Below are 27,284 nucleotides of genomic sequence, written 5' to 3'. Positions count from 1 at the left end.
AAATAATAGTTTATGTTAAGAATTCAGTTTCTTTCGTCAAAATAAAAGTTAAAAACTAATCAAATACTAGATTAGTACATTAGTACAATAGTACATTAGATTATTTGGTGTTTCGAATAGTTTGAAGGATTCAGAGTATATCATATCATACATACAATTTTGTATAATTAATTTTTGGTGGTAAACAAATTCTATATTTGGAAATTTAAATTGATGTTTTTGGATACAATCGATATGAATATTCACATGGGTCACAAAGTTAAAAGCAGATGTAGACTCTTCTCTATTATAAGCGCTTGCTTTGCAGCCCAACTATATACATAGCTTAATGTTTCAAAAAACAAAAAAAAAGGAGTTTATCATAAAATCTGCAGTTTCAGATTTTTCGGAATAAAGCTCTGACCCATCTTTGAAATCGAATAAATTAAAATGCAATTATAGCGATACTTCATATAAGCATAGGAAACAAATAAAGAACAGATAAAGATCTAAATCCGAAGACAAAAGTGAAAAAACAGTCTAAATAAAAAATAAAATAAAATGAAAATAAAATACAAAAATACAAAGATCTTAAAAGTGTTCGAATCATAACCTAAGGTATGGTTACATTAAGAATAATTTTCGAATATTTTCCATATTTTTGTTTAATTTTTTTTAATTTTTTTTAATATATATTTTTATTTTAATTTTTTCTTTTATTTTATCACTAAAACTAAAATTATTGTCTGTTTGCTATTTTTTCAATTTTGTTTCATATGAAACGGAAATAATATACTCACTAAATCATGTACATGGGGGGCCCTAACAACTCATTGCAGGGTTGCGGCCTCACGTAGCATTCATTTCAGATGAATTTTATACTGCAAATATTCCAAGCGTTTCTTTTATTACTTTTTTATTTACCAACTGAGTGAATTTGTTAGTCCTGTTGTTCTTATAGAGTATTTGCCTTTTTGATCAGCCTAAGTAGATTCAGTTTTAGGGTTGCCCTGCTGTATTATTTATAAGTACCTTCGATTTCACCGAAAAGATCTTAAACACAATTTTCGTATTTGAAAAGTAGTGTTTTTTTAAGGTCTGAAACATACATCTTATCCACATATCATATATGTAGGCATCTTATATATATGTGTAATACATACTTCTTTAGAAACATTATATATGATATGATATTTATGATATGATACGATATGATATGATATGATATGTTTGATATGTCAACACTTTATCGCTTTAGGTTGACACTCTTTAAATAATAAACACGTATCTCTGATAACTTATTTATATAGCAGATTTTAGATATATAGGAGTAAGAAACGAAAATTATTTAGTTTTACTTTTCGTAAATATTTTTACCAATATCGGGGCATAACAGTATGATGATAAGGAATAAATAGATTCGGGTGCGTTTCTCTAGCTTTATCTAGACAAAGTTTACACAATATTATTCATACAAGAGGTTAAGTTAAAATATATTTCAACTTTCAACATATACTGATATATATATATATATAGTATTCACATAAGATTTTGATGTTATTTGGCACGTAAAGCAAAAATTTGCATTTTGTGTGACCTTGTTTAAATGTCATTCTAGATATATTAAATTATCTACTTTAAAAATGATATATATTTTGTTTTTTCTTGGCATTGCCTATGCGGATATATTACTATACTAATGGATAAGTTTTCTAATTCGCAAAGAAATCCAATTAATTAGTATATATCTTATTATTAATATTTGTTACTTATATCTTGTTATTTATATCTTATTATTACCATATATTTTGTTATTGTGTTTTTACTCAAATCCAACATTGTTTCATAATGCTTTATTTAATCATTTAATTAAAGTATGTTTTCGGTCAGAATTTTTATTGGTCTAATAACAATTAAAAATAAAATAATAATTAATTCCAAAAGTGTTTTCAAATTAATTCTAATAATAAAATTCCTAACAAAGAAAGCAAAATCAAACATCCACCTACAAGTAATCAGCACTTTTATTTCATCAATTTTCCTAATAGGGTGCCACAGCAGAAAAAAACCCTTTTTAGTATTAATAATTTTGTATATTATTGTTTTCAAAAAATATCTTGATATCAAGAAAATATTATTAACAATTTTTATGTAAATATATTTAAATATGCAATATATTACATTTCTACCTATGGATCTTCACATAAAAAATGTAATTTGTAATAGCGCTGTTAAACTGAAACCAACAGGCGTCTCGGATTCTAGATTATTTCAATGTCCTGTTAGATGATTCGCTCTCTCGCTCCGTGACTAGCTTGAAAGAATTTATAGACATTTCTCTATCAAGAAATGATGGACAAACAATTTCGAAGCAAATTACAATATCTCAATCTACACGGATGACTCGCAAATGAACTGTGGGGCAGGGGCACGGATCTACGCGTCATATTAAAACATAAATAATTCTAGGCTACCTAATGAAAACACGACTTTTCACGCTGAAATCTTAATAGTTATAGAAGGCAGATGTAGCGTAGACATTTTTACTGACAGTCAGACAGCAATCAAAGCGCTTGAATCCTTCACAACAAGATAAAAGATAGTAGAAGAATGTGAAAAGGCAATAGATGAGCTAAATCAGTTTGCTGATATCACACTCATCTCGGTTCCTCGACGTAAAAACATCGAAGGGAACGAGAAACATGACAATTTAGCCTGCTCTAGTGCTTCCCTGGTGGTACCAGATTATATTACCCTAGATACCACTGAGAGAAGTGCCTATTCTACTTTCTTGAACTTGCCGTTCACAGAAAGAAAGCACTTACGTCATTTGCAACTTCCAGGTTAATATGATCCACCTATTATAAAAATAGATCTTCGGAACTCATCAAAAGAGACCGTGTAAATACCGTAAGACTTACTGCAGTTCTTTCTGGTCATTGGCACCTATGCAGTTTATCCTTGCTGCAGAAATTGTTGAAACCCGCAGCAAAAAGAATCCATAATATATCTTCTCTGTGAATGTCCGGCTTTGCCGTCCAAAAGTAATAGGTTTTCAGGAAAATAGTTCTTTGAGAATTTATCAGACTGTTCTTTGGTAAAGACGGGAGACTTATTAAATTTTCTAAATTCGACGGGATGGATTTGTATTATAGAGTAAGGGATCGTGCACTGCGACCTAAAAGATCTATTGTGCCCCTTTGTCGGGTTAGAGTATTTCTCCAAGTCCGATTTCTTTAATGAACAGACAGTATCGATCCTATCTTCCCCAGTATTGCTTCTTCGTATATATTTCTTTCTTTTCTACTTATTCTTCTTTTTCTTTTTACTATATTTTTCTTCTTATATATTCTTCTATCTTTTTCTTTTAATCTTTTAATTATCTTTTTCTTAATATTTGATCCTTATGATCCATGAAATACCCTTCTCAGGTGTTTCTTTCGCTTATGCATCAGTGCCGGCATTCCCCCAAGTACATGGATATGCCGTTCCTCTCTTCCCTGCAGTATCTGCAGTCTGAGTTGGATTGAATTCCTAACTTCGATAGGTGATTATTCAATCTGCAGTGACCGGTGACGGGATGGATTTAGTCTCTACTCTTCTATATAAGAGCCTCCTGTGAGTATTGTGGTAGCAAAACGGTGCAAAATTGAGGTACACAAAAGATATTTAAAGGCCTGACACTGCAACCAACGAACAATATATATGGTAGTCTTAATATTTGTTATATTTGCTATTACCTTTTTACTATATTATTAACTATTGGAATATTGGCTATTGCATACATCAAATTAGATATAAAAATTTGCATTTTTTATTACTAATATTATTTAAATTTTTGATAAAGGTGTCTTAAAGTTTTTGGTTTAAAGTAGATGAATATTTGTTAAAAATAATACACAACTAACAAATTAATTAATTTCAGATGTTATCCTAGTACATCGAAAAATATAATCCATATGAAATGCAATCTCTTCCGTTATCTCAAGCAATAAATATTAAGAATTTCATTACGTCAGTATACTCGAAATATATATATATATATAAAAGTACACTCAGAAAAATAGTTGGTTGGTTTAATTAGATTTTAACTAAATCTAAATAAATTTATGTTATAAATGATCCAGTTCTATAACATATATGGCAGGGTACCAATGGTAATCTGATATCATTTTTCACTTCTGATTTTTATGAAGCTTTATTAATTATATTATATATTAACTAAAAATATAATGCGATGTAATTGTTTCCGTTTCTCAAAAGTCTTATAATCAATTATATAAAGTTCATATATCAATATTAATTAAAACCATTCATCCTTCTTTCTTTCTTTAGTTTCCAATAAAGAACCCTTGGCACCGCTCGTACCTCCCAAATTTTATTTAGTCACGTTGCTTATAATTCTGTAATATTGTGAGTTAAACCATGAAATTAAAATGTAATATTAAGTGAATTTATTTTAAATGTGAAAATGACAGGAACGTGTGTAAAGCAGTATTGACATTGCAATTTTCTCTGAAAATACAAAATCTGACATCAAAACAAATAAACTTGAACTTGAAAAGGAAACTGTGAAGCACTGCATTTTCAGTCCGTGACATGCTGAAATGTTTCATTGCGTACATGCTTAATTTAAAAAGATAAAAATACAATAAATGTATAAAATTAAATTTTTAAAAAGTCTTTTTTTGTGTTGAGTAATAAAAGAATATTATATATTCATAAAATCTTTCAATGAGATTTTAGAAAATACTAAATCACAGGGTGTTTCTTTGGCATTCATCCAACAACAAGTTGTGATTTATATGTATGTTTATGTATATTTAAATATATACAAATTTATTTACTACATATGCTCATATGTATATCAAACTAAAAGAAACTTTAGTATTATACTCGTTAATTTAGAAAATATTTTATTAACAATAAAAAAATACTATTGTGTATTTATGCGTATTCAATGCTGTTGCTTGAACTCGAAAATATGATAAGATTTTTTCAAAATAAAATAATAAAAATAAATTTGTACATCTAATTAGTTAATTAATCAAATAAATTTGTATACATTATTTTATTTCTTATTTATTTTTTATACATTTGTAATTTATTTTTTTTTATGTATTAACTATTATATGGATGTTTTTTATTATATAAAAAATAACGATAAATATTATGTACATTGTTGCTTATATATACATTACTTTATAAATGGACATATAGTAAATATTTATATATATTTATATACATTGCTATAGAATTTAGAGAAATTTAGAATACTTGATAGTTCAAAAAAGTTATAATATAAAATACTATATATTATTATAAAAAGAAATAATAGATTAATAGAAGAAATATATAGAACACTTGGATTTGAGTATAATTTAATTATATAAAATATTTAGCACTATTTTCATCAATTACACAATGTAAACAATATAATATAATATTTATAGTTTTGTAAAATTTTTAAAGGTGCACATCCAATTAATTCTTTATTTATTACTTTTCAACAGGTCATTAAATTGTTTATCTAATTTTTTATGATTACTTTGAACTTTTGTTCTAGTATTTAATCTAAAAATTTTTCTTGATGCTACAATTGCATATGCAATTGAAAAGGTGTTCTACTCACTACAATTTATTTCAGAAATATTAGTGCTATCATTAAATTTAGATTTTTACGATCCACAGATACTGATAAATACTTTTCGAAAAAATGCAATAGAAAGTTGTTTACCTCTCAAGAATAAGTAAAACTATTTCAGCACTTCTTGCAATAACAGTTTTTCTTTATTTAAACAATATGTATGTATGTATGTATATATTATAGTATATGATAGTATTTTTTATTATTAGTGTGTACTGCAGTTTTGTTATGTTTAGCTCCTTAAATGCAGTAGACTTTCATATATGTTGTAATTGCATATTACTTATAGGTATATATAATATATATACTTTTTACTTAGATAATACCAAATAATTCTTCAAATTTGAATTATTAATACTTGTTTTAATTAAACTATACATTGTTTTTAATTTCATTTATATACACAATATCATCCAATAAATCGTGTTTCTAGTGTGTTGCATTTGTTGCTAAAAGCTCTATATCGATCATTGTTAGTAGGACTACGTTTGCTCTGAAAAACAATTTGATTGATGTAACCAAATCTTAACTAAATCTCAGGGCGAAATATTTTTATTCAACTTGTTTGTTCAACCATACCACATGTTGGTTTTCATATCTTGTTTACCACATGTGCTAAAATTGTTCTAACATAATGATCAGGTCCACTTAACTACGAAGTATCTGACCTGATCAGCTACTTCGTTGTTAATATCATACTCTTCTCCCCTTCTTCTTTGCTGGATGAAAAGATCGTTAGTGTATAAAGCACTTTTACTTAATAGCGTCTGTGATCACTTGGGTGTTGCGCTGTAAACAATTTTTCATTGAATTATGATCATATATTATGCAGCTCAACATATATATCTTTAAAAAAAAATATAAGAAAAAATTTAACAAATAAAATAAAAAGAGAGATTACAATGTTTATTTATAATTTTAAATACATTCCGCTCTCTGATGTTAACATAACATAACGTTTTAACAGTAAAGATCATATGTAATAATTCCAGAATGTTAACAGTTTGAAAGCGACTGTAAATATTTTAAATATCTCTCCGTATTCGATTTTGTAGCTGCTTTGAAGGCAAACACATTCGCAGTTACGTCTTCTCGGGGAAAACACACACGTTTCGGTCGAAATTTTTTCATGATAAATAATAAATTATATAGATTTAATAAAGAAAAAATTTAATAGTTTATGTCGATTATATTTTGACGACTAAAGAAGAGAAAATATTTATAAAAAATGACGGCTTTTGTTTATAGAAAAATCAAAACATTAAAGGTTTTTTGTTGAAAGCAAGTGAAAATTTGAAGTCTTGACAAGCGAGGTGATCGCTAATTTGACGGTGTTGATGAAGTGCATTAAAATAGAATATAAAAAATTTCCGAAACTGATAAAAATATTTTTCAGTGATTTTTGATGTGTTAAAAACTGTAAAAGTTATTTCATATATTTTTGCTTTTTGCATGTAAAACAGATTGTTTTATGCGGTTTTCACTCTTTGTTTAGAAAAAAATCTTTTATTACTTTTCTCAGTCGCTCGTTTTGTTTATAAAAGCCATGAAACGCGGTTCATATGAAGTAAAAAAAATGTTTCATTTATAAAAATATAAAATATTATCTGTCCATAATAAATTTGGAACAACAACAACAAACAACAACAAACCCATAAGCGGAAAAATTCAATGAAAAATTTTTAGTGTTGGTATCTCGTGGGCCGCGTCGGATTTATTTTGGTTGCTCCAACACTTTGTGATGTTTTTAGTTCGTTTTCCATGTGTTTTCTTTTTTTTTTCTCTAAATATCGGCGACAATGCGATTTCTGTTAATTTGTTTCAAAATATTTAATAAATGATTCAGAATTATATTTTTGATATGAAGTGGCATTTTATAAAAAAAGAATTCCTATAAATGTGAATTATAAATGCGAAAGTGCAGTGTAAATGAAAACAACTGCATAAAAATATTTCGAAATTAAAAAAAAAGAATATATATTGTAGGCGTGTTGAATTAAAAAAATTTAAAAATAGTTCTGGTGCAATAATGTATCTAACAATGTAAGAGAAAATTAAGGAAAAAGTGTTTGTTGGAGAGGTTGTTAGAAACAGATACATGCTGTTGAGGGGTCTGCACTATTTTATTACACAATTAAATCTTTATTAGTTTTGATTTGTTTACTACTAAAATTGTTTAACACTTAATTAAAAATTAATAAAAAAAAAATATTATATAGTTAAATATTTCAAAATGGATTTTTCGGAAGAAATGTGTGTTTTAAGTAAGTAATAAATTTTTTATTTAAAATTCTAAATATTTGCTAGCATTCCTATTTATATATAATTAACACAAATATATATTGTCATATATACAAACAAATATGTTTGTCGTATTTGGTATAAATATTTTATATAATATTTGATGAAAATAATTTATACCATTTTTGATGAAACTATTAAAATAAATATTTTTTTTGAATATTCATACAAATATTTATTTAAACAGTTATATAAATGTTCATATAAATATACAAAAATTTATATAAATATTTATATTCAAACATTTCTATAAATATTTATATTCAAATATTTTTAAAAAAATTTATATTCAAATATTTATATAAATATTTATATTCAAATATTTATATAAATATTTATATTCAAATATTTATATAAATATTTATATTCAAATATTTATATAAATATTCATATTCAAATATTTACATAAATATTTATATTCAAGTATTTATATAATTATTTAATCTTAGATATTTAAATAATTGTTTATACTTAAATATTTATATAAATATTTATACTCAAATATTCATATAAATATATAAAGTTTAAATATTGCATATTATTATATTATAAATATTATATATTATAATATATTATATAAATATTTATGTTTAAATATTTATATAAATATTTATATTAAAATATTTATAAAATTATTTATATTAAAATATTTATATAAATATTTATATAAATACTTGTATTTAAATAATATTATAATAAATTTTTTATTTGAAATTCTAAACATTCCAAATTGTATATAATTAATACAAATATATATTGTCATTTTTGATAAAAGTGTTAAAATAAATATTTTTCTTAAATATTTATACAAATATTTATAAAGTTATATAAATGTTTATATTCAAATATTCTTATAAATATTTATATTAAAATATTTATATAAATATTTATATTAAAATATTTACATACATATTTATACTAAAATATTTATATAAATATAAAAATACTGAATGGTTTCCCACCTATATGATTTTCTTCATTTCTCGAACCAAGAAATAACCTCCCGTTCTTAAACCACGTTGTTACAAAACAAACTATATATATAATAAGTAATAAGATATTGAGCATATAATGGATATAAAATAATATAAATAAAATACGCTTGCACATTCGATAAAGTCACTGATTTTATTTTTAGTAGGTATGAAAAGGCGCTTAATACTTCCATAGCGATACTAGTTTAAAGTATAAATATTAAAGTACTCAGAGGCCTTTAATAAACGTCCACAGTATCTTTAATAAGTGTGTCATTAGCGCTTTTTAACAGATAGTTGACTATAACATAATATTAAGAGATAAAACACAGCATCTAAAAACTATTTGCATCCAAAAATTTTTGACGCTTTTTGGACAAAGTCCAAAATAAATGTTCCAAAATTTTTTTTAACACTTCTTTTGTTTAAATTTCTGTATTTAATTTTACTGGTAATATGTAGAATATGCAGATTCGCTGTTATAGGACAAGGTGTAGGAAAATTATTGAATTATATTTATATTAAATTTATACATAAATTTGCACACGAACAGGGTCACCATGGTATGTACCTATAATAACATTATACCATCTGTGTTCATTTTAACAACTTATATTTTTTTAATTGACTTGCAGTCTTTCTTATTTATTAACTTGTTTGTTGTAATTTTTGCAATATTATTAAAAATACATTAAAACAAACGCAGATTTAATCTATGCTCTGCTTTCATGATTAGGAATCTAAGGCTATGGGCCATTCTGTTCATAACTTCCTTGCACTATTGAATATGTGTGCTTGATGCCAAGAAGGAAGGGCGACTTTGGTCCAACTGTTCTTCATCTCCTTGCACTATTAAACATACTTAGTAGATATTGAAGAAGAGAAAGAAAAAGAAGAAGATATCGATTAAGAAGACTTTGTTCTTAAAAACAACTATTTTTATTATATAAACATATAACCACGATTTAGGTATTATCTTCTTGATTGTTTCTGACTACGTGTTCATTTTAAGAATGCTTTATTTAAGTATCAGTATTTAAAAACCGGCCAATTTGAACTGTCGATCGCTGTCTTAATATACAAAGCCAATATACACTGACAGTCCAAGAATTATATACGAATAACTAAACCAATAGATGTTTTCAAAAGACTAATTGAGATGGATATTTGTCGTTATCCGAGATAGCTGTGTAGTCAGTTAAATAAAAATAAACAGTAATTTAAAAATTTGAAATAAGTAGAACCCATTTCTTCTATTTAAAATAGAATTCGTGTCATAGGGCAGTAATATTTGTTTATTATCACATTTTTTAAAATTTTTTATATAATCGGAAGACAGTGGTGTAACTATAATTATGCTAAAGGGAGTTTAATTAAAAAATTGATTTTTTGAAATATTTTTAAAATTTTTATTGCAGTTAACTGACATAATTACAACTAGAGTAATAGTTTTATTTATACAGTGGATGTTTATAAGTATATAAATCTAGAAATATATAGTATATATGGTACATAAATAAAAATAAATATATGCGTGTAGAACGCAATAATCTTAAGGTGTAAGTATTTTTAAATACATTCAGTGCTAAAAACTAAAACCAACTTTTTCATCATTTCTGTATCCATAGATGTTTTTAAAAATTGACTATCCTCTCCAATGCGTCCCTTATCAAAATCCTTAATAGATTTTAGAAATAAAATTGAATTATATAGTTTTTATTGCCTTTAGATTAAATTGTGAGATTGCTCCTTAATCTCCGATCCCCTGAGTACCCCTGATTTCGGTAAAATCTTCTCTATTTCTAAATTGTGCTATTATGAAAATATGAATTGTTAATAAAATGAGTCTTATTTGTTATTAATATGTTTTTAAATGTGAATTAAAACAGTATCTGTAGTGTTTGTATTCAGTTCTTGTGTATTCAATACATTTATAACCCAAATAGAAATTCTGAGTGTATTCGCAATGCTACTATAGTTGGCGACACCTGAAAAACTAATGACTTCCTCTTTTTGTGTTTTCAGTTCGGATTTATGTTCAAGTTGTATTACTATCTGAAATATCTGAATGATTTGAGAGAAATATTTTCAACTAAATCAATAAACAAGTAAAAAGTCTTTTCTTTACAAAAAAAAAAAAAATTCAGGAAAATAATGAACTCTGCTGCACTTTTGTTCAACTGCATTTAAAGAATTTGCTATTCAAGCAATAAAAATAGCAAAAAACAGTAGAAATTCGACTTTCAATTCATTTTTATTACTATAATGAATGAAAAACATTTTTAAAATCGAAATAAAAGCAACTAAAACTAGAAATTTGGTATGTAAGGAAAAAAAAAACTTTCCAGACATTTTCGTAAACAAATTTATTTTTATTAGGTGCGTACGCGCTCTGAGGCGCAAATAGAAGGGATAAAAGACTTTTTCCAGAAATTTAATAGCACGAGTTGTGGTTCACTGATTTCGAATCAACAAATCTGAACCAATGGCAGATGCAAATTTCTATTGAGTATAGGAGGAGTTCTGTTTGCTTACACAAATCCACAGATAAACAGTTTCTGTATGAATTGACTTATTGATAGATAGATTGACTGATTGTATACAAACAAAAATAAATACAAATTTAAAGAGTTTTTGAACCTTTAACGGGTAATTCAAGATTCTTTTTATTTCTCTATGGATAAGGTGAAATATATATATATATTTTTTTTAGTGCTAAGATGGAATTTTTCAGTTCTATCTTAGCAATAGCTGTTTTAGCTTTTATGAGTACTATTATCAATATATATGCAATAAGTAACTGCACAATTTTTCAGCCCTACAACGTTATATTAATTAAAATGTATGCTTTAATTGTTCTATAACAGAGTTAGTTACTAACTGAACATTGATCAAGTTTCAGTAGGTATTATACAAGATACCTTCTAAGAATGAAAATTAGAATGTTCATAGCTTTTTTCTTTAAAATATTAACAAGTGATAAAGTATTTGGATTACACTTCAAACAAACTACTGAAATCTGATCCGTATTTGATTTTTTAACTACATTAATTTGATACTATATAAAAGTGATGAATTATTAATAATTTTCTTTTTGACAAATTATTATGTACTTTCTGTACAACAGGATTGTTCATTCTATGGTTCAGGAAGAAAACTTTAATAAAATACATCCATATGAAATACATTTAGATATGAAATAATTCATTCGAATATCCTAAATGGATCAATATACCTTATCCTTTTGAGGTAATTTTTGATAACCCATCGGTAATCTCACAAAAAAATAACCATTGGTAATAAATCACATATTAGTTAGTTAGGTGTGATGCAGAGAGGACCGAATCCTTCTCAATAAGCTAAGAAAGCCATTTTGAATCCACAAATCCTCGTTATACTGTGTAGTAAAGAGAAGATCAAGTTAAAACCAGCCAAAAGTATTTATAAAAGCAAGAATCTGGCCAGCGCAAAGCCTAGTTCCGGCCAAACCTGGCCATAGATACAACAGGTGTTCTGGTGTCCTTTCTTCGATAGTTGGTAGACACGCATTGCAGGAGATGCCACAAGATAGGTCAAGTCTAGCTCTATGCCTTCCTATGGTCGGGTGCCCTGTAAAGACTAGGTTTTCCATCATACCCAGTTCCGTAGGTTTCCTGCATTTATCAAGAAATTAATGAACTTGGTGATATTTTTCTTATATGGTTTTCCAGTTTTAATATGCTTAGCGAATTTAAAGCTATCTATATTGTAACATATCAAACCTAATATTAAATACATTGTGCGTTGAATGACAGATTTGTTTAACATATATCACTTAAACTGTGGTAGCAAATAAAGATCACGAAATGAATAATTGTTCATTACAATGTTTAAATTTGTATTTTAAACTTATTTAACGAACTGAAAATTTTCAATTTATTTTACTCATATCGTATAAGAAATTATATATTAAACATTTTCTAAATGGAATAATGTAATTATTAGATATTTCTTAAAAAATATGAACCATCTGTTCTTGTGATATACATATGGACACCATATATCTCATTCTACTACTACTCTCCTACCCATTTGCTTTTGTGCATATGTTTATTTATCTGTCTATCTATTGATATGTCAATCTATTTATTTGATTGTCTATTTATCTCTCTATATAGATCTGTCTATAGAGATCTGTACATATTATATATTAAGATCTGTCTCTACAAATCTATGTATAGAGATTGATCTATTTGTCACATTGCATCAGTGCATGGGTTAAGAGTACTGTAGGTGTGTCTATATTTCTATCTCTCTGTGTTTTTCAATCCCAGTCTATTTATCTGTCAATACAGATCTGTCTGTACTGTATGGACATAAGCAGCATATTTATTTAAATATATGGATTTATGCCGTTTACAAAATTATTTCCAATAGAGGGGTTATATTTCTATTAATCTGTTTAACTGTCTATTCGTATTTCAGTCTGTCTGCATCTACTTTGATCTACGTGTCTTCTTATCTTTATATCCAGGTAGTCGTTATCAGCTTGAAAGTGTTTTTTTCTATCCATGTCCTTATATCCTTTTTGTTTTCTTTTTAATCCAGTGTAAAGCAATGAAAATCTTTAATCTGCATTTTTTAAGACACTATTATCATCCCTGTTGTCGTATAGCTCGGGCCAGATACCCAATTCGGTTATCTGAATGGAGTACATATGTGTGTATCTAAGTATCTGACTGTTGGTTTAGGTATCTGTCTGTCGGAAAATAAGTTTCTTATGTTCTAAATTTATCCGACTGAAACTTCGTGCAAGGGCTAGTTGTCAATTCAAGCAGATGAAGGCAACAAATAATTATCGGGAATTGTCATATGTTTTTAGTGTAGTATTTAAAATACATTAAACAATATGAGGATAAAAAAATTCTGTTTAAAATATCTTTAAAAAATATTAAATTTAATTTATTTTTATCAAGAATTTATTTAGTCTAAATGGAAAATATATTTCTATTATTATCTTTTGTATTTATTTTTAACAATTTAAAAAACTGTTAATTTATTTATACTAATTTTCGGAATTTATGGATTTATTTTTATTGCCTTCAAAATATAATGAACTGATTAAAAGGTTTCAACTGAAACCTGTATAACCTGTATAAGAATGACCCTGTATAAGATTTTATTGAAATTTACAATAAAACCAAAATAAAAATAACAAAATCAAATTCATTTTATTTAAATAAAATTATATTAAATGTTGTGATAATGAATAAAACAGCTTTAATTTCCGATCTATATAAAATGTATGAGACTATTTATAAAAATGCTAATTATAAACATATTTATAATTGTTTTTAATTAAACACAAATACATCACATGAAAAGTGAAAGTTTAAGTAATTAAATTAAATTAAAATACAACAGGAATTGGATAAATGTTTATAGATTCAATTATAATAGTAATAAAGGATAAGTTATTAAATGTAATAAAATTAGTCACACATTCTGATATAAAAAACATAATAATAAATATTTGCTCATAAACGAAATATAGTATAAATTTTAAACAAAACATTTAGCTGATGTTGAGGTGCAAAATAATTACTTTTATTTTTTTTAATAGTATATAAAGAGAATAGAATTACACGATATTTTTAATAAGAATATATATTTCACACATTCAGTCAAACTTCTATAACTCTAAGTCTAAATTTGCAAAGAAAAGGTTCGACTTATGGAGACTTCGAGTTAGAGAATTTTTTTATTTTTTTTTATTTTTGAAAGAAACTAAAATTATATTTTAAGATATTTACTATTTACTTCCAATCAAATAAAGTAGAGAAGTTATAGTGAAGTAAAATAGTCAGACATCAGGAGATCAATTTTTTTTATTTTTAGTAAAAAGAGATTCTAATTTATTTAAAGCCTTACAGTGATCATCTGGTGTAATATTATTCGTTTGCAAAAAAATTCTGAACTTTTGAATAAATCTTCCACTTCATTCTTGGAAGGTTAATGAAGATCAGGTTGGAAGGTCATCATCACTTTCCGTTGCGCTTAGAATTGGATCCAGTAATTTAGAGCTATATAATATCGAGCTCAATAATATCGTCATCTGTAGTAATATCGTCATCTGTAGGAAAGCTTGATATACAAATTTCATTGTCAATATAATCAATATAATCGTTAGGAGGAGCATTTGAATTTATTTTATTTATTTTAAACTGGCATTTGCAGCGACTGGCATTTGACCAAAGTAGCAACATAAGAAAAAAATAATTAGACATTTGGTTCGAAAAAAGGGATCTCCCCTAACAGCAAAATGCATTTATACTTAAAACAAAAAATTTGACTTATGGAATGCAGTTTCCCCATATTCCTATCGGCACGGAACAAAATTTTTCTTGAGTTATAGAGAAATTTGAGTTATAGAAGTTCGAGTTATGGAAGCAGAATTGTATGTAATTTGCTCTCTGAAACCTTTGTGGACTGTTTTTGGTTCGAGTTATAGAAAATTCGAGTTATGAAAGTTTGACTGTATATTCTTTTAATTCTGTGGATTCTTTTAATAGCAAATTAAGTTTTGGTAAAACTAATAAGTCATTTCCAATTGGTTTTGCTTTAACTTTTAAGTCTAATGCCGTAGGCAGAATGGTTGTTGCACTTATTTGCGACACTGTTTTTCTTTAGTGCGACACCACAATGTTCATAATGTTGCCTCTTGCGACACCAATATATCTAAAATGTTTCTATTACGAAGGAATTTGCTCTTTGCTCATTTCACTGAAACGATTATGCAGTGAAGATCAAACTGTGAAGATCAAAAAAATCAAAAAATTAGAATTTTGTTAATTATTATGGTATATATTTGTTTTCTCCTAAGTGGAGGTTAAAGCCTTATAAAAATTAGAATTTTAGTTAAATTACAAATTTATTCTAATAAAATAATGGAACAAATAAAAAACTTAATATAAGACAAAAAATATAAATAAAATTATATTCAAAGAAAATTCTAAAGTTAACATACCAAAAATAATTAAAGTAATTTTATAGGATAAATATCTGATTCACAAATATTTTGAAAATATTATTATATGAATACAAATTTAAGTAAATAAAATATTTAAATTAAGATTTTCAGATAATGAAAGAATAAAAATATTTTTGTTGTGTACATATCGAAGCATACGACATATATTCCATTAAGTACAGTTTTGGGAAATGCTACTAATAATTACTAAAGTTTCTTAACTATTTTATTACAAGAGGGCGATTTGATAACTCAGTGACTTTTTGAATTTCCCGAGCAGTTACTCCAAATGCAACAGTTCTGTCGTCAGTTGTAATCTACCTGTGTTCTGTTGTCAGCTGTAATCTACCTGTGGGCAAATTTTGAGCAAGGTACGTCGTTCAGTTAGTATTTGATAACCGTTCAAAGCAGACAAGCTTGTGAATTTTTACGAAAATGGAAAAAAGTGAATTTCGTGTGCTGATTAAGCATTGTGGCCAAAATCTACGAATTGGGATACGAACTGCTACCCCATCCAGCATATTCTTCAGATTTAGCCCCCTGCGACTATTTTTTGGTTCCAAACCTAAAGCATTACTTTGGTTACTTTCTTATCAAAATTTACCTGTAATATATCGTTATAAGATATATCACTAAAAAATTTTAATTAGTGTACAAAATTCATTTATAATTAAGCGGAGATAATTAAAATTAAATGTGGAAAGCTATCAAGAAAGTTAATAAGTATAACAATAATTATAATTATATGATTAATAATTATTATTAATTATGATTATAAGTCGATGACCGATGAAAGTTTATAGTTGATAAGCTAATATGTTGGACACAAAAACGTATTTTAATGTTTGTATTTGCAAAGGAATATTGTCAAATACAGGATCAGTTAAATGTAGAATTGATTGGAATTATAATTCTCATAAACTTTACCCATATAAGTTTATATGTAAGAAATAGTTTGAATACAAAATGTTGATTATTTTAATACAATTTATTTCAGTTCAGTTCGTCAGATATTTCAATATAGCCATTATGATTTCCAAGCTTTTCTCCTAATTTGTTAAACAAATCCAAAGATTAATAACAGAACGTGTAGTATATATGAATAATAATATTCCGTTTTTAAATAACAAAATGAGATCAAAGAAAAATATTAGTTAAATCATAAAGTTTTCATTCTATTAAATTAATTGTTTAATTTAATATAAAGTGCTACTAAAATTTATACATTTTTAAATGTTTTTATAGTGAAATTATCCAACTTACTATACAATCCATAGCCGCATTTAGTCTAGCAATTTAGAACAGTAAAAGTGGTTCAATTTTTGTATAATCCAAATTTTTAGGAACATGACTCCCTTTGTATGAACGCATCCCGTAGTGTTCTTAGGCAGGCACTTGTCTGAAACCTAAAAACGCCCGTCTGTGCGTATGAGCAATTAAATTGGCAATTAACGCAGCTTTAGTGTTGGTTGTAATTTGTTTAAATATTTAAACATTTTTGTTTGTAAACAAATTTTTATTTAATTGCCTACAGTTTTATTATTGTCTATTTAAAATTAAATTTCTATTTTAAATTTGAGCATTTATTACACGATTGTTTAGTACGGGAATGTATATTAATATTTAATTTTTGATATGGCAAAAGGAAGTTTACTTTAGCCATCATTTGGTTTATCAGAACAAACAAATTATAAATATTAAATAAATTTTAAATAATAAAATGTTTTTATAAATTTTATTGATTTTATAATATTTTACTACTTAGTTAAATTTTTTCATATTATTACATTTTTGTTTTCACCGACTTTAAGGCATTAAAATTTTATTTAACATTTCTAAGATTTAAAAACATTGATTGTTATTATTATTATGTTGAACTAAGTTGGATTATTGTTTATCAATTCATCAGACTAAACAATAATTGACCTCAAAAATTGATTGTGTTGTGTATTATTAATGTAAATATATTTTATTTGATATATTAATATATTGTTCTCAAATTTTTTCTGTGTCCTATAGTCAAGACAGGAATATCCATATTCACTTCACGAAATGATAAATTTGACCATAGAGTAGAATAGTAGTTCCTTATTCAGATATTTATATTTATTAATATTATATTTTTACATTTATTATATATAACATTTTAGTAAACACTAAGAACTTACGGCAATGACTAATATATTATGTGATATAAAAACTACCGAGGAATTTATTTATATATTATTAAATAAAAATTTTATTTATTGGCCGAAATTTTTATAGATTATCTATTATCTATCGAATCAGTGTTGCAAGATATATCTGTACCAACATCATCTAGTTCCAAAAAACTGACGGTACTTTTTATATCACCTAATAGTAGTTTCTCGGAATTTGACTATATATTTGTCCTAAATCGGAGCCGTAATATTAACTAACCTTTATATGTACACATTTTTATTACATAGTTCTCCTGTTTATGTTACTTAAACTTTCGTCTTTGAAAATACTTCACCCATTTTCTTGTGAAATATATACGCTTATAACTTTTAATACTATTTATTTATTTTTCTCCATATATAAAATTATGAGGCTTTTCTTCCGATATAAATGTATCAGAATAGAAATCTTCATAATACTTCTCTTGATACAATACACTTTTCAATCATATTCTCTTTTCAAATCAAATCATTTTCTCCAATCTAATCACTTCAGGCAAAAGCTAAAATTAATTTTCTGTATAATCTCAAAATCTATCTTATCCATCTAATCACTTCAGGCAAAAGCTAAATACAATTTTTTAAGTTTCCCTCAAAAAGCGCACCGATTTAGTTTTTTATTCCTAAATCGTGTCAAAACAGTTTCTCCAGAGAGGTCTCTTGAGGTAGGGAAAAGTTATAATTCCTAGATCGTGTCAAAACAGTTTCTCCAGAGAGGTCTCTTGAGCTAGGGAAAAGTTGGAAGTCACACGATACTAAATAAGGCGAATGCGATTGTTATGGAAGAGCCACTTAAGTGTGAGATAGTGTGTCATCGTAGTGCAAATACCCTTTGTTTATTGTCTTTAGAAAAAAAAATTTTGAGATCCAAACAATCTTGCAAAATTTTCCGAACGGATTTAAAACAAATGTTAACAGAATTAGCGAGCATTGACAATTGGTCATTCGATGAGTTTTGAGCACAAAACATCTTTCAAAATTATTTGGACTGATCAAGAGCTTAGTTAACCAATAAGAATTTTTTAAATACTTGAACCATAGGTTATGTTTATTAGTAACCTGTACTCTATCTCTATTAAAGCAAAATTTAGGTCAAATGTGCAATTATGATTACTTTGGTTATTGTTATTATTATCACAGGCAATAAAAAGTGCGACCTATAAGATCTTATGTGTTCTCCTTCGAGCGAGTTTTCTAAGTAAACTTGAATAAATTAAAGTTATTAACAGCAAAAAATTGTCTCTGAATTGCAGATCACAGACTGAAGGTAGTAAACTATTTTCTGACAACCACAGGCCACGATCAGATGAGATGGTCGGCTTATTTCTCTGTATTGCAAATAAGATGTTGGTTTCAATGTTTTCTACTCTCAATGTTTTTGACATTTTTGACATACTTTTTGTTTTTACCATGTTTGCGTATTTTTATCCAAGTATTTTGCTGAAAAGTTTGTGCAGGCATAACATGTCCCTGACTAAGTCCAGTAGATACGCCCGAATAGCCCGAACAGTGGTGCGCGCTCGCCAGTTGATTGCACTAAGTTCTTTGAAATCGTTAATCGCTTGGTCCTTCCAACAAAAGCGCTGACGCCCTCTACCACATATCCCATCAGCGAATATCATATCAAATACCTTTCTAGCCGTACAACTTCATTCCATTCGGACAATATGATCAAGTCGATGTGCCAGCATCATTCGTATAGTTACTAAAAAAAATAATAAATTATGATAATGAAATAATAATAATAATAGAGTTTTAATATAATTTTGATATTAATGTTTATTCTGGTTATTCAATATTTCAGATAATTTTATTCTCTTTATGTTTCTTTTTGCAATGTTTGTAATTAAATTCGTTAGATTTCAATTTTGAATAGGTGACGACGACTATACTAAATTCATTCGATTATTTCAATTTGCTGTGAAAAAATGTCTTCCCTTAAAGTGGAAAAGTTCGACGGAAAGGAAATTCTGAAAAATATTTACGAAAATTTGTCACTGGGAATGTTACCACAATCTCTAGTTCCTGTGTTTATATTCATATCGGAAAATAATTTATGAGAAATTGATAATAAAAGTTAGACAAAATGTCTGATGTTTGAGTAGACAGAAAAATAAACAAAGTAGTGGAAAAAGTAATAATAAAAAAAGGCAAGTGCAAAGAAACAAATAATATTTATTACCAAAATAGAAAAAGATACGACTAATATTAATTCCCGTACTTGCTTGAATCTTTTTTTGGCTTCGTGCCAAAATGTCCAAAACAGTTTTTTTTGTTTTTTGCTCCCAGGAAAGACCAACAAAGTAAACAAGATTCTGTGGAAATATGTGGGGCACGGAATCTACAGATGAACTGTTTAATGCGGCATTAATTTAATTTTATTTGCATTCTGCACAAAGTGTAAGACATTCGAAAAACCTCAGCAATTCCAAGCAATCCCAAGCAAATCCAAACACGAAATTTCTATTAATTGCTGCATAGAAATATTTTGTTGGACATGAAAACTAATGTTCTTATTTTAAAATGATGTCGTTTTAAATACTCGCTGCAGTAAATCATGAGATACTCTCAGTTGCTTAATGACGGAAGAAAATAAAACACTAAATGTGCCATAAATTATGAGTAGAAATCAGCAAAATATTTTTCGCTTGAGCTGTTGATATTCAAAATTATGTGTAAAATCAGTTTTCTTCAATTTTATTTTTAAATATGCATATTCCGCTTTAACGGATAAAAACAATTTAGTATTTACTAATCTCAGATTTTTTGTCCTCCATTTGCAGATGAAACGACGTTCGAGGTGAGCAACGGCAGGAGAAACAATAACAACAACAATAACAACCACAACAGCAGGAATTTTTGCCAACGGAAAAGTATAGCAACAGTGCAGAGTGAAAATAGTTGTGTGGGTATACCATTAGCAGATAGAGGAAGGTCTTCAGCGTCACTACCTGCAACGCAGCTACTGGAACCACAAATCATTTGCATACAAAACGTTCCGCATCCGGAGAATTCGAACGAAATCTCACGTTCCAGCTCGTATTTCGTACGCTTCCGTGACGGTTTTGTTAAATGTGAGTTTGTTTGTTTAGTGCAGAATCTGTGTGCTTTGCTTTGATAAAGGAAACTTCGATGCGATTTTAATTGATTTCGTTTCAACTTTTATTTTCATGTGCGATTGCTGCAGTTTTTAGCAAAATCATGGGTAGCAACACCCCCAGCGAAGCGGATAAATATGAATATTACGAATGTAAGTTATCCTTTATTCTTTTCTGTTTGTTTAATCAAAATCCATTGTTCTTCAATTAATTCCAATTCGAAAGAGCTCATAACTCATTCAAGGAAGTGAATTTTTTTTTTGAGTGAATTAATTTTAGTTGATCAATTCGTAGAAGGGATTATCAATTCCTTTTATTACAGATTTTCGAATTTAATTAAAAATTGATTTAAAAAAGCGTGAAAAATTGAAAAACTTTCCATCAGATTATTAAAAACAAACTTAAATTGATTTTGATTTTATTTCAATAAGATTATGGATCAATAGTATAGTGAAATTGGATCTTAACTATTTATATCTACAAGGACAAAACAAAAGTAAACAGAGTCTTTTATATATAAAACAAAGAAAAGATTAATTAATAAAATCGATATCTATCATTCTCCCAAAGTGATCAATTCTAAGTTAAAATATCTATTTACATAATCTAATAATATCTCAAATGTTGAGCTTTCTACACCATGCTTGCAGAATCTGCTTGATTCTAAAGTTAAACATTCTGAAGTAGACAAAAATTTTTTATTTATATAACAAAGGCAAGAAATAGGTTTTTAGTAAAAGCGATATCTTTGATCCTCCCAGAAAGATCGCTTCTGACTCAAAATATCGATTTGCATAATCTAAAGGTATGTGGAATGCTTGTTTTATCGTCATCGGGTGGAATATGTTTTAAGATATTGTTGCAAGATTTTTCTATGGATTCTGCGTCTACAAAATGCTTTCTCCAAAAAGTAAAATGCCGAGTCAAATCAATTAAGTACAATAAGTGCTTTACCCAAACGACAAATACATTTTCCAGTTGAATGCTTTGATCATTAGACCAAATTGATTATTAGTATAAGAAAATATGGTTAGTGCTAATTGAAGTCAGTGGAAAATCATCTGTTGACTTACCACTGCAACTAGATAGCCTTTATATAGAAAAAAAAATTTAAATATCATATATATTCTCGAACTTATTTCACAGTTTTAAAGTCATTGCCAGTTTATATAAAAAGTAACTTCAATTATAAAACCATCTAATGCTGTACCTATATGTGTTCTACCAGACAACTGTGTTCATAAATATTATCCTATAGGTAAAAGTTTAATGCCATTTAATTTAGCTTCAAAGCTACAGATTCTGACACAATACATTTCTGTCTCGTCTTCCTTTCTTAAAATTACAATTTTTGATTGAACAAGTACAATGTGGCAATGATCGTTTATTAAGATTTTTCTCATTGCTGACATATTTTTTAATTTAAACTTAAGGATATAGTAGACGACTATAACGCATTTACTATGCTCATTTCACCATAACCTTGTGAATAATTATTTTGTTCTTATACTAAATGCTATGAGATATACCTAAGCGTTCAGACTTAGTGTATCCGCACTGACTATTTAAATTTTTCATTAATAGAATTTATGGATGTAATTCCTTTAAAAATATACATCACTACTCTAAACAGAAATAGTAAAGTTAATAATACTGCTAAAATATAGTTTCAACAACTGACAAAACACTTAAATATAACAAAAGTAATAGTAAACAGCATTAAAGTGCTAAATAACAGCACTAAAATATGACAAATTTGACAAGACAACACAAGCAACAGTCTCGTTACACTTAAACATTTTATAAAAATAACTTTTATAGACTTTTTAATATCAAAAACTTCTCCATAAATATTTTTTATATCACAATGATGGAAAAATTATACTTTAATTTGGTTTCTATCGTTTAATTTCTTGGATCTCCCTTTTTCTTAGTGGCCATAACTATATAAAAAATATGCAGCTGGAAATGAGATCTGTCTCTTATAATTGCCAAAAAGAAACCATTCTTTTGGAAAGACATCAGAATGTCAGATAAGCATTGGAATGAATGTAATACTTTGAAGGAGACCAAGTTCTTGACAAAAATTGAATTTTAAGTGTTTTTGTCTTATAAGTCATGAAATTAAGTTATTGACTGATGTGTTACATCGCTAATTTGTTTCGGTGTAATACGATAAAGGTATAACACTAGCAAAATTGTCATAAAGTGTTATAAAGATATCTGAAAAAATTCCTATTGTATATAACTTACATTTGATTTTAATATTTTTCATTTGATTTCAATTGTTTTTTAAACTATTATTTTATTTAAATCATTAAATTATAACTTAAATCATTACAAATTATAAAGTATCAACAATGAATGAAAAAATTGTAAAATGTCATAAAACTACTACCAAAACAAGAAATAAAAAAAAAATTTTTTTCTTGAACTATTATTAAATAATTATTTAAACTATAAAAAATTATTATATATAAACTAAATGGAATTTTTTGTAGGGTATTTATAAGTTCACTTTGAAGGGCTTACATGAATACGTGCAGGGCTTGAGTTAATCTATTAAATGAAAGCTTTTAAATTGGTTTTGTTTTCTGTTTTTTATTTTTATATAGTTATTAATATAAATATCTCCGACTTTAGGGCGGATTATTATTACAATTGCTCTTAGAGCCATACTATCTATATAAGACAGTTATTTATATTGAAATTTGTTTAAAAATTTGATTCTAAATATTAAACACTAAAAAAATTATTTTTAATAAACAAACATTCAATATCATCAATATTGAATCAATATCTTAAATTCTTAAAGTCATACAAGCCAAGGCGTCACTCCACAAGGAGTGTAATTGCCTTATTTGTGGATTATTTTTTACCTGAAACATTTTTTTAAAAGAATTGTAAAATGTTTTAATTATTTTAATAGAATCCATATCAATATCCATATTACAATTAACAAAAAAAAACATTTTAATTTATTTAAACTATTATAAGATTTGAAAAAAAAAATTACTCCAATATTTGTTAAACTCCTTTTCTTAAAGTCATTGTAATCCTACAAGCCAAAACGTCATTCTGGAAAGAAGGTTTTCCTTTTTATTTTTGTCATCATCTTTAAATTGTCGAAGAGAAAAATCGATAAAATTTAAGAACCCCAAGGATTAAAGCTTCAGGATTTCTTATTTCCTGTTATTGTTTTCTTTTATTTTCTTTCTGAATTGCGAAATTAAGTCTGCCACGAAACCGAAGATATAATAAATAAATAATAATAATAACAATAATAATTTTTATGTGCGCTACACACTCCATTTTCAAATCAATTGATAATAATCACAACAAATTCGAAGTATCCCCACAGTAATAACTTCTTCCCTCTTCATCTCTTCTCCCGTTTGTAATTTATTTGATTTAATTTTTATTTTGAAAAAGAAGGGAAAAAAGGAACCCGACAACAAAAACAACACAGACATGTAGAAATTAAGTTAAAATGTAGGGGTGATGAGGTGATGGGGTGAGTAAGAAAAACAAATAATAAAAATCCCAGGGCTCAGAACAAATGAGCCTAACACATACTTTGGATCAATTTTGAAAGCGCTCCAGAATAAATTGCCTAACACCTTTGATACTCCAGAAGCCAGCAACCAAGCAGCTGTGAGTTATACGTGCTTCCCCTTGCCCCTGCGCATATGCACGAGTAACTAAAATAATTTCAGCTTGAAAAATGTGTTGCACAAAATCCTCAATTCGCTAATTTACCAACAAGTTGAGCGACGGAAGGGACGAGGGGTATGTTAAAATAAACATAAGCATTAACGGAAGAATACACAGAAATATGTGAAACTAAACTGAACTCTTATCAAACACAAATCGCAGAAAGAAAACACACTTCGCTGGCAAAAAAAAAAAATATTATAAACGAAAATCATGTATAAAATTTAACCGCCTCATGTTTTCTAATTACGATATTAAAACGCGCAAACTGAATGACGTTCAATATGCCAAACACATAGAGCAGCTGGCTGCCAGTCGCTGATAATGATGCTGCGGCTCCATCATGTCATTAAGGTTTGCCAATAACAAAAGTCAACATTCCCACTGCTGCCGCTACCATCCCATCACCATCACGTTATCATTTGCTTACTTGCTACTACTAATGCTTTCACTGCTGCTGCTGCTGTTCTGCTGCTGTAGCTGCTGCTGTTTTGCGCCGCCATATTTAACGCTGCCTGCCTACATTCACATTCAATCGTCAGCAGACGACATTCTTTGGAGTTGCTAAGCAACAGGTAGGCTGCAAGTAAGGCAAATGTGCCTACCCCCTATGTGCCTCTTAAATATCCTAATGTGCTTATTATTATATTTACATGTATTGCTACACAACAACAACACCAACAACAAATAACGAAAAATGTCGTACACTCACACAAAACAACAGTAAATTGTAAGTAAAAGCTCCAATGTTGTTGTTTTTTTAAATATGCGCAAAGCAAAATTTATGTTAAAAGTGCGTGAGTTTTGTTTTTATGTTGCACAGTTTTTCATGAGAGTTTAGTTAAGCGAGAGACAGAGAGAGAGAGCATACATTTCGTTGCAGAGCGAATTTTTGATATGGGAAATTGTTTACTTGCACTCAAATACTACAGATTTGTTTAATTGTTTTGGGATTTTTCGCAGTTTGTTTTCTAAAAATGCAGTTTTATTTTAGTTAATTTCGTATGCGACGCAAATACAAAACTAAGGCAATGAAATTCTTTTGTACTAATTTATGAAAAAAGGCAGCAAACAGGTTTTTGCAAACACTCATACTGTTTGCGACAAATATATCACATGCTATAAAAATTTGTTTCATTCTACAAAATCGTAAATATATTGGAATTTTATAAATTTTTATTAATTTTTATTAAAACTTAAACTGGCGAAAGTGTGGAATAATTAAGTTTGTATGTTTTGTTATATTTTTCCACTGCATAAATCATATGTACAAGATGCGAATAGATTTATTTGAAAAAGAATAATGTAAACGCTTGAATTAAGTACAAAAACTGACAAATTTGCAACAACAATGATGTTGTGCACTTTAAAGACTTTTTGAGCTCAAAAAGTATCCGGATTTTATTGTTTGTTAACTACTCCTTAAGTAATAGACCTTTTTCAAAAAATTTTGTTTTTCTGTTATGTTGGTACACCCTTTCTTGACATATGGTACAAATTTGAGCGCCATCTGTCAATTAATTTGTTTACAGCAGCTGTTAATGTGAGACTACCTCAAGTGCATTTATCGATTTTTATTATGCAAAATTCTTGTACGCGATTTTTTAACCAAACACGGCTCATTGCTCAGGCACCATATTCGCAGGATCTGGATCCATGTGACTTTTTCCTGTTCCCAAAACTTAAATTGCCCCTTCGTGGTAAGCGTTTTGAGTCGATTGAATCGGTAAAAGAGAATTCGCTGAAGGAACTAAAAGCCATACCTGCACGGGACTACGAAAAGTGTGTGGAATATTAAGTTAAGCATAGAATAGAAGGAGCATATTTTTAATGAGATAAAATATATTTGGAATAAAATTTAAATTTGTGTGTTTTATTTACAAAATCCGAATACTTTTGGAGCAGAAGGTACTAGATCACTTATTTAAGTATATGTGAATATTAAACTATTCTGTGTAAATGATTTATTGAAGATTGGAGTTTCATGTGATAGTTATTAATTTGAAATAAAACTATTTGAGTTATAAGCATTCATTGCCAAAAAGGTTTGAAGAGTGTATGAAAAACAAAGTAAGCTTGCAGTTAGTAATTAGAAAATTTTCAATATCTTTTTTTATTACTTTAATACCTGCTTTTTGAACTGATATTTTGTGCTTTAAATCTTACAAGGGTTTTTTGATTCACCTATGCTCCAATTTTTCTAATCCTCAAAAATGATATGATTGATTATCGTTAATCTTGTTAACCTTACCTTGAACGTAAGCTTATATATCATCAAATAATTGCTCTATTAGTAAAAGCTTCTAACTTTCAATAATTTTTTTAAGTCTGGTACAACGTAGTAGTCATAGAGGGTTGACT

The 27,284-nt window shown here is 27.4% G+C and overlaps 1 protein-coding gene across 1 annotated transcript; it reads left to right on the top strand.

Moving 5' to 3' along the window:
* Positions 1 to 7,833: 7,833 nt before the first annotated feature.
* Positions 7,834 to 23,721, top strand: LOC119666406. Its single transcript, XM_038075685.1, has 4 exons — positions 7,834 to 7,890; positions 20,895 to 21,185; positions 21,299 to 21,361; positions 23,711 to 23,721. Exons 1-4 carry the CDS (start codon positions 7,860 to 7,862, stop codon positions 23,719 to 23,721), a joined length of 396 nt encoding a protein of 131 aa, XP_037931613.1. The 5' UTR covers positions 7,834 to 7,859.
* The last annotated feature ends 3,563 nt before the right edge of the window (positions 23,722 to 27,284 follow it).

The sequence above is a fragment of the Teleopsis dalmanni genome, chromosome 1 (genome assembly GCF_002237135.1).
Source record: "Teleopsis dalmanni isolate 2A chromosome 1, ASM223713v2, whole genome shotgun sequence".
Classification (NCBI taxonomy): Eukaryota; Metazoa; Arthropoda; class Insecta; order Diptera; family Diopsidae; genus Teleopsis; species Teleopsis dalmanni.
The sequence above is the reverse complement of the archived record's forward strand: the minus strand, read 5'-3'. Positions and strand labels throughout refer to the sequence as shown.